At 40.5% G+C, this 12,394-nt stretch overlaps 1 protein-coding gene across 8 annotated transcripts in view; it reads left to right on the top strand.

The window, feature by feature from the left end:
* LOC127637299 (diacylglycerol kinase iota-like) overlaps positions 1–12,394 on the top strand; it is a 58,901-nt gene that overhangs the window by 24,631 nt on the left and 21,876 nt on the right. For 3 of the 8 annotated variants that reach the window (XM_052118284.1, XM_052118286.1, XM_052118280.1), the window contains exons 2-15: positions 1,535–1,643; positions 4,056–4,151; positions 5,461–5,535; positions 5,647–5,703; positions 5,791–5,913; positions 6,820–6,888; positions 6,992–7,108; positions 7,837–7,911; positions 8,069–8,164; positions 8,507–8,589; positions 10,231–10,291; positions 10,393–10,506; positions 11,462–11,587; positions 11,695–11,773. In XM_052118284.1, coding sequence (XP_051974244.1) covers positions 1,535–1,643; positions 4,056–4,151; positions 5,461–5,535; positions 5,647–5,703; positions 5,791–5,913; positions 6,820–6,888; positions 6,992–7,108; positions 7,837–7,911; positions 8,069–8,164; positions 8,507–8,589; positions 10,231–10,291; positions 10,393–10,506; positions 11,462–11,587; positions 11,695–11,773 — 1,280 coding nt within the window. The remainder of the gene's footprint in view (positions 1–1,534; positions 1,644–4,055; positions 4,152–5,460; positions 5,536–5,646; positions 5,704–5,790; positions 5,914–6,819; positions 6,889–6,991; positions 7,109–7,836; positions 7,912–8,068; positions 8,165–8,506; positions 8,590–10,230; positions 10,292–10,392; positions 10,507–11,461; positions 11,588–11,694; positions 11,774–12,394) is intronic. The other 5 variants (XM_052118287.1, XM_052118283.1, XM_052118285.1 and 2 more) reach the window with 3 other exon arrangements.

Genomic DNA, 12,394 nt, shown 5'->3' with positions numbered 1-12,394 from the left:
TTTTGCTACGCATTGAAAATTTGTCTCAAATTTATCTGAAATTGTCTCAAGTTTATCTTAAATTGTCTAAAATGTATCTTAAATAGTCTAAAATGTATCTTAAATAGTCTCAAATTTATGAATGGGATGGAAGTTTTCAATCATTAAACATGTTGGGAATAAAGAAAAAATATTATATGTGAAATACTTGGACATTGAGCTTTTTTGTGTGAATTTAGCAAACGGTGACAGTTAATATGCAATATGTTTCTCGCTGAAACTGTTGTTGTGATACAGAGTATCAGTAATTACTATGTGTAGTTTTTGACCATAATTAATTAAAATTAAACATGATTTCATTGACTTAAACAAACGTTGCAATTCGGCTACACTGGGTTTCTGAGGGTTAATTCCATTGTTCCTAACAGTAACAGTTCCTAACAGTACCGCCGCTACTACGCAGTCTCCCTAGGGGGGCACCATCTTACACTTGAAGGGCACCAGAAAGTCAACCGGCCGTCCTTACTCGCACGTTGTAAGTTATTCAAGGACCCAAAAGCCGTTGCGGAACACAGATGATCTCCAATAACACCAGGACCATGTATTAAGAAAATGAGTCATGTTGACTTTAAGCGATGTACTGAGTGAACTAGCAAACATATAGGTGCATGTATAAAGGTGTTTCTTTCCTGATATTATACATCTATTTTCTGATTAGAAATATTTCAAATATTTAACAGAACAACCAATCTATTGTATGACACAAAAGTGTACTTTTTGTTTGAGTCGTTGATGTTGGCACCATTTTTGGTAGGCCTCGCTTTATCTTTGATCATTGGCAGTCCTGTTTTCTATAAGTACGTTTGCTCAGTGTCTGACTGTTTGCCGTTATCTGTCTGTCTTATGATATTTGCATGGGATGATGGTCAGTTTTGTGGGAAACGACAGACAGGGGAAGTGATCACTCATACAAGCTGCTCATTAATGCACCCACACACACACAGTGTGCCTGATAGCAGTGTCGAATAGCGAATGAGACAGAGGCTCTCTTGCACACAGGGAATGATGGGAACTTCCTGGCCAAATTAGACTGGTCAACAGATTGGTCTGGATCATTTTAAAACTGGCACATAGCGGATGCCTGTCTCCTGTTGTGTGTGTTTGTGGTATGTCCCAGTTTAGCTACACAATGACTAGTCCATGTAACTGCAAGAGCCCATAAAAAAGAATATCTCAGTTGTTTCTTTTAGACAACGATGAGATTAAATGAAGACTTCTTTCAACGATGAGATCAAATTGAGACTTACTTTCTCCTGAGCAAAATACTCTCTCAAAAAAGTCTCCTATGCTCAGATTTGCCAATAAAAAAAATGTCAATATGTGCTCAAATATTTCTCATTAAATTCCTCCAAGATCAAGTTTTCTGGGTTATGCTATCCACATTTTTCTTCAATTTCAGAGCACTAAACTCAAGAACTGTTTCATTTCTTTCTAGTTATTTCTCCTAAGGAACGTTTGCTAAGGTCTGGTTATTTGTGGTTGTTTTGTTCTGCAGGAAAGCCATCTCGCGGTCAGGCCTGCAACATTTGGGTCCGTCCCAGAACCCTTTCCCTGCCTTGAGCAATGGACCAGCCAAGGAGCTCCACAACAGTGTGGATTGGAGTGTAAGTATCAATATCTGTTCTACATTAGCCATAGTACTATGTATAACATGGTTATTATGGTATCAGTTGGTAATACCATGGTGCTTTTGATTACCATATACTAGGTATGCACCGATCTGAAAATGTTTGTCCGATAACGATTTATCATAAACTATAGGCCGATAACGATAATTTGCCACGTAACTTATTTTGTCATCAGATCACTGCTTTAATTATGAATGCATAAAACATTTTGTTTACTGTTCTAACAATAAATAATTTGAATTTATCTAAATTACCAATACATATATGATATCCGATATCTCAGAAATCTGAGACCACCTTTCACCGTCCCAAGTCACAGAGGTTGCCAGGTTGCAAAGAGAGTTCTCCGACGTGTTCTCACCTCTCCCCGGTCACACAGATCTCATAGAGCACCATATCAAAGCCAACCCAGGGGTAGTGGTACGCAGCCGTCCCTACCGATTACCTGAACACTAAAAAGAAGTGGTACGGGAAGAATTGAAGGCCATGCTGCAATAGGGGTATGTGGAGAAGGAGGCGTGGTCGAGCGACAGTCTATGGAGTGTGTGTCCGGGAGAGGAAGAGTGGTGAGGACTGACAACTGTGAGAAATTATCTCTAACAGTTGTTTGGTGTTGCTGTGAGAGCTGGAGGCAGAGATAAGGGCAGTCCAAACCACCGGACGGGAGAGAGTACCAGTACTGTATTGTGAGCTTACAAAAGAGTGTATCATTTCTTTGTGCATTCGGTTACGAGCAATTGTGAGAATATTTGATGCTGTTACTGTATTAGTGAGATAATGCTGAGTGACTAATTCAGACAGTTGTGGTCTTACTTTAGATGGCGGCGTTCAACATATTTAGTTTGACTTGAACTTTGCCAGCTATAAAAATCTTACAACTTGTTATACTTTTTAGTGAGAGACACTGTTGGCAACTGACAGGTGACAGATTGCTCGCTCCCCTGCCCCACGCAATAGGGGAGGGAGGGGCCCCTGTTCTCACAGCTGTCCATGCCCAGTTGAGTTGCATCTTTCAAAACGGTTGTGAGGCAAATTTTATCTAAGAAGTGTTTAATGACCTTTTAAGTCTCACCGAGTATAAAGTATGTGTGACCGTGCCTTAATGCAATCATGCCCCCGATCCATACGTAAATATCCTAATAATGAATGTTCCTACCAGGGCTGGACTGGGAAGAGAAGTCGGCCCAGTATTTTACATAGCAACTGGCACAAAAGTTGTTGAGCGAGGGGGGTGTTGAGATGGTGGAGGGTTGTTCGCTGATCTTTTCTGCATATCGCGGCGTTGTTTTGTGGTCAGTTCTGCATAACATGGCGGCTCATTTTAGCTGACCCACCAGCCCGTTCGGTTCTCCCGATAGCCAATCCACCCCTGAGCATTTTAAATGGGTTCCCTCATTATATAACCAATAGGTAAGTTCTGCTTTGACAGCTTTCATGTCCGTTTATGGCGTTTTCGAACGAGAAAGAATACAAATTAAATATTACAACTTCTTTGGAGTGCCAACCCTTCTACATATTGTGGCTTTTATTAATTATTGTGCATTTGAAGTTTTACAAGTTTTACAGAGTTTTTACAAAGTGTGTTACTAATTAATTATTAATAAACCATCAGTTTTTCCATAATAATTGGCCAATCATTATCGGCAGCCGATACATTGGTGCAGCCCTACCATATACATATATCATGATATTTACAAGGTACTCCAAGGTAGTTCAAAGGATATTTTACTGTAGTATAACTATCATTAGAAACATAGTATTATCATGGTACCATGTCCCCAAAACAATGTCTAAAAATAATGAAATAACACATATATCACATACGCTTACAACTGCATTTTGGCTGTGACTGCTAGTATGGGCTAGCATCAATCACGTTTTCTTCATAAAATATACAAATCTAGTTTTTAATGTATGATTGTTTCCTTCAAAATCTTTATATAGAGTGTTAGTGTTGCTGCTTGTGTAGTGAGGAGCAGATCCCGCTAGCTTTGCTCGTATTAGCACATTCATCCTGTAGGACCCTGTTTGCGTGGGCGGGACCCTGCAAAGATGGTTGGCATTGCAAAAGACAGAGTCTTTAATCCAGGTGCTGTGTGTACAGATGGAGACTGCTGAAGGGGGTGTGGCCCAGCTGGGCGCTTCCTGTGCATTTATGCTGGCCTCTCCTCAAACATTAATGTGCCTTCCTAAAGCTGCTAAGAGTGTGTTTCATGACAGTGCTAATTAAAGATGCACAGAACACAGTTGTTGTTTCCGTGTGAAATGGGCTGTTTAAAATGGATAGTTCCGATCCTGGATGCTAAGTATACTATATATTCACAATTGATTTCGAGATGTTTTCAATAATGTCACGTGTGTTAACCTGCACTGCACACATATGTACAGGAGAATGCAGTGAATGGTGACCACCTGTGGCTGGAGACAAACTGCTCCGGGGACCTCTGCTACCTGGGCGAGGAGACGTGCATGGTCAAGATTGCAGTGAGTATAACAATGCAAAAAATGATTGTCTTTATTTTTCAGTAAAAATATCTGAACATCCTTAAAGGAATATTCTGGGTTAAATAGAAGTGAAACTCAATCGACAGCATTTGTTGTGTAATGTTGATTACCAAAAAAATAATTTTTTCCTACTTTTCTTAAAATAAGCTCCTACAGTGGAAGTGAATGGGGATAATTTTTGGATGGTTTAAAGGTAGAAATGTGAAGCTTATAAATCTATAGAAGCACTTATATTAATTCTTCTGTTAAAACTTGTGTATTATTCGAGCTGTAAGGTTGTTTAAATGGTTGTTTTCATAGTGATTTGAGGGTTTTAGGGTTTACAGTGTTACATCGTCATGGCAACAAAGTTGCAAAAAATGTATACATTTTCGAAAGTCTCCATTTTTGGTGTAGGAAAACTCAATTCCAGTGTAGAATATATGTTATAAAATCTAATTAGTTATTGTAATCTAATCAGTAAAGTAATTGGATTATTAAGCAAAGTAATTATTCATTTGTAGTGGATTACTTTTTTGAGTGAAATGAAAATCAATGTGTTTTCAAACTGATTAGTGTGGCCAAAGTCTTGTTTTCGAAGAAATCTAAGAATATTTAAGCGAAATATGGCCTAAAAATGGAACAGAATGCAGGTGTCTCAAGACTTGATTTTAAATGTTAAAGTTAATTTTAGTGTTATTTTTAGCATTTTAAATGTGTAACATTGAAAAAATAGTGCAACAATCAAAGCACATGTCTAGGACATGTTTACATAGAAAAACAATTTTTAGAAAAGCTCAGACAGACTCAATAATGCATTTGGTGGGAACGGCCCCTAAGAAAATGTTTTTTGTTGATACAGGTTAAAACAGCCAGAGTGGCAGAGATTAGAAAAGTCAGTCAGTGTACAGTATTTGGAGGTCTAGCTGAAGGAAAGTGTCATTAGAGCATTTTAGCAATGACACTTGCTTTCATGAGGTAATGTGCGGCTGGTGCTTTGAAAGGCAGCGGCTGCTATTAGTCTTGAGGATGTTCAGCAGGTACAAAAATGACTAAATGCTCTCATTCTATCTGAGGCTTTTGTTAATGTGCCGCGCCATGCTCTGATGTTTTCAAGAGCCGTGGCAACTCTATTATAGCCACTTCAAACAAGTTGTCAAAATCTATTCTCGCCTATTCACCTTTTTACAGCTGAGATGAGAGTAAGATGAGAGTGAACTGAGGACATATTCCTGTTAAAATTGAATTATGAGGTGTTTGCTCAGTTTTCTCATTGTTGTGTGTTGTGTGCTGTTTGGTTCTCTTTAAGAAGTCGGCTCCCCGGAGGAAGTGTGCAGCCTGTAAGATCGTCGTCCACACGGCCTGTATTGAGGAGCTTGACAAGGTGAGCAGAGTGTAGAAATAATACATCTTAATAATACATTTATTTCAGATGCTGCAAAAACATCAGTCAACTCAATGTCAATCTCTCTCTCTCATTCCCTCTCCCTTACAGATCAACTTCCGCTGCAAGCCCACCTTCAGAGAGGGCGGCTCGCGATGCCTTAGAGATGTGAGCGCTACATCATTACATAATTTGACATCATGGATAATACTGTTGTTTTGATGTATACTTATAGTGCTTTGTGTGCTGTGACAGAATGAACCCTTGTTGGCACGTTTACATGTGACCCGTTGTGTCTGTTTGCGACAGCAGAATGTATTGCGACATCACTGGGTCCACCGACGGCGACAGGAGGGGAAGTGTCGTCAATGCGGCAAAGTACGTCACACTTTCAACATTATGTCATGTTACTGGCCAATGAGAGTTTGTTACATTTGTGTTTTTGTTATTATAGCTTTGCCAGCACTACTATTTCTATTACTTATGGCTAGGGTATACTTCATTTTTCTGCATGCATGGACAAGTGCTCTAGTCTTACAAAGTATACTCCTTTGACCACGAGCCCATACAGACGTTTGCACATGCATACTATGCTCATGATGCACTGTATGCAAGATGTTGCCTTTATCCCTCTCGGAGGCTTGATTATCATGAATAGGGTCCGGGTGTGCGGAATCACAATGCCTTCCGCCCCATCTGCCGGCAGGACATCCCCGTGTACCTGGATGAGGGAGGGGACAAGGGGAGGTAAACCAAAAAAAATGCGGTACTTGAATGCCGTAATGGCGATGTACAAAATTAGAACACTAATATTTAAAAAGAGAGGGAAAAGGTGAACGCGGAGCGGCAACAGGAGAGAGGAGAGAGAGAGAAGGAAAAATATAAACATTTTCTCAACGGTTCTCCGATACGATTTAGCTTGGTCCTCGGTCACTCCTCCACCCCCTAGCGGATGACAGTCGTGCCTCCCCGGGCGCTCCTGGTGGACGGAATGCCCCGCCGTGTTCCGGTGGATGGAAGGGGTCCCCACCGCCCCAGGCAGCGGTCCTCCCACTCCAGGAGGTCGGCCAGGACCCCCTCCCCGCTCGCGGTCGGAGGCCGTTCCTCCGCTCTCAGGTGACCAGTCTCCTCCATCCCCCGGCAAATGGCCGTGGGTGCTCCGATGGGGTGGATGGTAGTGGCGAGGACTCTACTACGGCACATCCCACCTCCCTCCCGGTTTTCGGAACCAGTGTAAAGGGATGTAAATATCTATTATGTTTATGCTGTTTTCATCTTTTGTAGAGTTTTCCACAGAAGTTCTTCCACAGTAAGGAGATCGTGGCCATCAGTTGTTCCTGGTGCAAGCAGGCAGTGAGTATCACATCTATGTTTAGTGCACTGTATCTTTATCTTTGGTTTATTTAGTGCATAATACAATGTATGTATTGATTGTTTGTTCATCTCTCCATTGAAGTTCCACAACAAGGTGACGTGCTTCATGCTGCATCAGATCGAGGAGCCGTGCTCGCTGGGAGCTCACGCCGGGGTCATCATCCCTCCCTCCTGGATCATCAAAGTCAAGAAACCGCAGGTTCGTCCACCACAGAGAGCATCTGAGTTTAGTTTTGCTTATATAATATTGACCTGGGCCTGAAGCAAGTTCTAGTTAATGTCTTTTAGGAGATTATAATGCAAAGTGACACTAGACTTGGTTTGAAACTGGGCTGCATGCTCTTGTCTCCTACACTTTCCACCAGTTTCTATCAGCTTTGGCCTAATTATGTTTTTGATATTAGCATCAGATATTCTAGTATCAAGATATTATTATTATTATCAGTAACATAGTCCTTTTCATTTAATACTTGTCTATTTTGTATGCAGCTCCAATATACAAGCTTTTTGCTGATATTGCACGTATTGTTTTCTGTTCCATTAAAAGCTATAATTGAATTGATCAAAAACTGACCCATCATATCATTTAGGCCCATCAGTCATAACTTGTTAGTTTTATGAATATATGGGGCAGATTTTGTAATTGTGGCATGCTATTGCCACTTTCCATTCAGGAGTTCCTCAAAGGGAAGTCACCTGCTTTTACCCAGACTGTTAAAGGGATAGTTCACCCAAAATTGAAAATTCAAAACATCTCCTCATGCGTGTTTTAATTGACGAGAGTAAATGATGAAAGATTTTTCTTTTATCATTTTAACAGCTTTTAGGGTTCCATCATTAATTGGAAAACTACATCTTGGTCTTGTTCGCATTAGTTTTGTTTGCATAATTGCATCTAATTGTCACCATCTCTCTCCTGTCCTTCAGAGCTCGTTTAAAAACTCAATTCGAAGGAAAAAGCGGACGTCGTTCAAAAGAAGAACCAGCAAAAAGGGCACAGATGTGAGTAGCTCTGTCTCTTGTCCTCTGACAAGACTGAAGGAGCGGTCACACTACACTTCACGCTCCATTCAAACGTATCAGGCTAAATTCAAAGAATACATTTTTCAGAGCTGCGTGTGAATATGTTTGTGTAAGAATAATAATGTCACTTCTGCAGGAATCAAAATGGCGCCCATTCATGTTGAAGCCGCTACCCTCCCCTCTGATGAAACCAGTGCTGGTGTTTGTCAACCCCAAGAGTGGAGGAAACCAGGTAATCAATCAGTCAATCACTCATTCCATCCATCCATCCATCCACCCATCCATCTGGTTTTTGTTCCATCCATCCACCCACCCATCCATCTATTCATCCATACTTCTATCTATCTATCTATCTATCTATCTATGTTTTTGTTCTACCTATCTGTCGTCCACCCATCCATCCATCCATCCATCTATCATCCATTTGTCTATTGTTCTATCTATCTATCTATCTATCTATCTATCTATCTATCTATCTATCTATCTATCTAGCTATCTATCTATCTATCTATCTATCTATCTATCTGTCTGCCCGGCTGTCCGTCTGTCTGATCATCTTCTTTCTGTATCTCAGGGGACTAAGCTGCTGCAGATGTTCATGTGGATTTTGAACCCTAGGCAGGTGTTTGATCTGTCTCAGGGTGGACCAAGAGAAGCGTGAGTATCACTCTCTCGGGTTCAGCTCTCTTCTCTCTCTCCCACTCTTAATGTGTTTTAACCCACCATTTCTTTGTCTTTAACACATTAATTATGTAGTCTTTTGATCTCACTGCTGCTTTCTATAAGGGAGTTCAGTGTTCTAGAAGCCTTTCTTCCTACAGTGCCTCAGTGTGCTTCCTAATTGAGGTGTGAGGCAGCACAGAACAAAGAGCTATGGCAGTCTAAAAGAGAGAGAGAGTATTAAGATGGGTGGGCAGACAGCTGGGAGGCTGCTGTTGAGCTGTCTGACAGAGCTGGGATTAAACTCCCCCTATTAAAACCGAAGACCAACACACACACATATTCACATGCAATCACATATATACAGTTGCTCCAAAATGTATTTGGTAACGTCATTGCATTAGATTCTGCACTCTGCAAAGAAATTGGAGTTGGAGCGGTGGTGGTGGTGTAGTGGTCTAAAGCACAGAACTGGTAAGCAAAAAGCCACCACCATTGTGTCCTTGAGCAAGGCACTTAACTCCATTGTCCCTGTAATAAGTGCAATGTAAGTCGCTTTGGATAAATGCGCCTGCCAAATGCATAAATGTAAATTATGCTAGACTTTTATTCAGTACTAATTCCACTTTTCTGAGACATTTTGGCATGACTGTTTTCCAACTGATGTGGCAGTAGTTAGAAGTGAATCTATAAAGTCACTTCCCATCAAGTTCACACAGGTGTCCTAGCAGAGTAAGCAAAGGTGTTGTTCAGCACATTAAATATGGACATGTTCCACTAATGTTTGCCAACCAGAAAGTGTTTGTCCCTCCTCGGACCACTTTAGCTAGCTACTCACAACTACTGAATGGGAGAACCCCACAAGCCTTACCATTTCAGAGGTGCTGTGACCCATTTGTCCAGCCATAACAATTTGGCCCTTATCAAAGTCATTCAGGTCTTTACTCCTGACAATTTGTCCTGCATTCAACACGTTGACTACGAGAACTGATTGTTCACTTATCATCTAATCTACCCAGATTTTGACATGTGGCCTTGTTACGAGATTATCAACGTTATTCGCTTCACCTGTGAGTGGTCCTAATGTTTTGGCTCATCAGTGTACAGTATGCTGAATGTAAATGGTGATGTTGAGGATCAGAAATTAAGGGGGACTCTTAACTCTTAAAAGAAAAAGGCCTCCAAATGTGATAAAAGTGCCTCCAAATATCAAAATGTCAAGGCGGAATGTATTTAGTTTTTTATTTGTGATATCTGATGTAGTTCTTAATATTAAAATCTAGGCCTAGTTATGCATATTATGGCATATGATATGTGATGAAGTTTATTTAATTTTATGGGTAATAGGTAACATATTCTCAATCAAATTATTCTGAATATATATGCCCTCATGAAAGTACAAAATGCCACTGAAAATCAAAACCAGGGGGTAATTTCTGCCCTTTAATGGAAAAGTTAATTTCTGACATAAGTGATGTCATTCTAGGTGTTTGGAAATACTTTGTTGTCAGTAGCAAACTAACCACATTGATAATGTCAAGTCAAGACAAGTCATTTTTATTTGTATAGTGCTTTTCACAACATACAGCAGGTTTACTGAAAATGATGCTGTAATAAATTTTTATATTTTTCTGTCAGGTTGGAATTATACAGGAAAGTGCCGAATCTTCGCATCCTTGCCTGTGGAGGAGATGGAACGGTAAAACAAAACATATTGAGATGATGAGATGTACTGTATCGTCTACCCTGCTAAAAATGTAGTCATTTTGAACACCCTGATTCCCCTGCTCTTTTCTCAAGGTGGGCTGGATTCTTTCAGCTTTAGATGAGCTACAAATGAATCCACAACCTCCTGTAGCTGTGCTTCCTCTTGGTACAGGAAATGACCTCGCTAGGACACTCAACTGGGGCGGAGTAAGTCACCTCTTCATTCACAGTCCACGATTGAATCAAGTTCAGCCAAAGAGCAATTTTAAGGTTAAAGAAGCTAAGTTTGAAAGTGTTTGGAGCCCCATTTTTATCATTTATTGAACATAATGACGTTAGCTATGATGGTTCAAAGTATCTGACCAATGTATATTTGAATGTGCATTATTCAGTCCCTACAGTACTGGATACGTTTATGGGTGATATCACATTTGTTGTAATGTGTACTCCACTTTTATTGACTTATTTTGGTTTATTTATTGAAATATAATGATTTAATTATTGTTATTTTTTTGTACTTATTTTTATTTTAAGTTTTGTTTTGGGTTAGAGTAGCAGATAGAGCAAGTGACATTTCTGTCAACTGGCTGGAAACACTGTCATTAGGCCATGTAAATGGGTATGTTTTTCACAAAAAATGAGCACTCATCAGACTTGATCAGCCTTTTCTGATTGGCTGAGAGGACTTCATTGTGATATTGGCTAGTTAAGTGCTCACCATTGATAAATGCTGCTCATTATTTTCCATTATATTCTGACTGTGTCCCTGCAGAAACACTGGCCTTGAGTCTGGAGAGTCACTTTTTCTCAATGTTTTTTCTCCGTGTTTCCCATGCCTCTATTTAATGTCTGTTATTAGCAAAGGACCGGCTTTAACAATCCCCGCTGTCTTTTTTTCCCCCGCTCTGAACATTTGTATTGATGGTATAATCATTTCAAATCACGTCAAGTACTGTGTTTATGTCTAGAGTAAATAGCCCTGCATATTCAGCTGTGTTATATAAGACCAAGGTGGTCAGTAATAAAGTACCATTGCTAGCATTCCCATTTATCTCAATGGCAGTTTCTCGACTGGCACATGCAGCTCGCAACCTGCATGTTGACCTTTTGGAAATGCCACCAAATTAAGGTGATGTCTTCATCTCTCTTCTTTTATTTTAAGGGTTATACGGATGAGCCGGTGTCTAAGATCTTGTGTCAGGTGGAGGACGGTACCGTGGTCCAGTTGGACCGATGGAATCTGCAGGTGGAGGTCTCATTTGTGCAGCCGGAGGAGGGAACCCAGAAGGTGATACTGTGGGATCGGGCTTCTGGGCTTCTTTAATGCTGGCACTGAGAGTGTTGTGTTTATCTGCTGATATAATAAAGTGCCTGTTTGTGTGTTTTTGTTTTCAGCTTCCTCTCAATGTGTTCAATAATTACTTCAGCCTCGGCTTTGATGCTCATGTGACGCTGGAATTCCACGAGTCGAGAGGTTCGTTGCACTGTATCTTATCCATGGCCATATCATACACTTGGAGACCTATAAAGGAGACCTATTATGCCCCTTTTTACAAGATGTAATATAAGTCTCAGGTGTCCCCAGAATGTGTCTGGGAAGTTTCAGCTCAAAATAACCAACAGATCATTTATTATACCATGTTGTAAATGCCTCTTTTGGGTGGAATCAAAAACACGCTGTTTTCATGTGTGTCTCTTTAAATGCAAATGAGCTGCTGCTCCCCGCCCCCGACATAGCTCTGGTCTTCGTGAATACAATCAAAGACAATGGTAACTTTAGCTGCGTTAGCCGTGGAATCAGCTAACAAGCACATTCGGAAAGGCGATTTGCAAACATCCTGTTTTATATTGACACTCATTCACAAAGCAGTCCGGTGTAAAATGCTTTGCACAAGCATACACAAATTTTTTGTATGTTTTGGGGCACATTTCCTTCAAACACAAAAGTTGTCCACTGCGTATTCAGTGGCTCTGATGCCGGGAGTACATGAAGACTCTTATGTTCACTTTTACAGCAACAACAGAACACTTATGAGACATTATTCTTCTCACTGTATATGCTCCAGCGTGGCAAAAAATGGCAGATTGTATGTAA

Source organism: Xyrauchen texanus, chromosome 45, assembly GCF_025860055.1.
Source record: "Xyrauchen texanus isolate HMW12.3.18 chromosome 45, RBS_HiC_50CHRs, whole genome shotgun sequence".
NCBI lineage: Eukaryota > Metazoa > Chordata > Actinopteri > Cypriniformes > Catostomidae > Xyrauchen > Xyrauchen texanus.
Note: the sequence above shows the minus strand (reverse complement) of the source record. Positions and strands in the feature narration are given on the sequence as shown.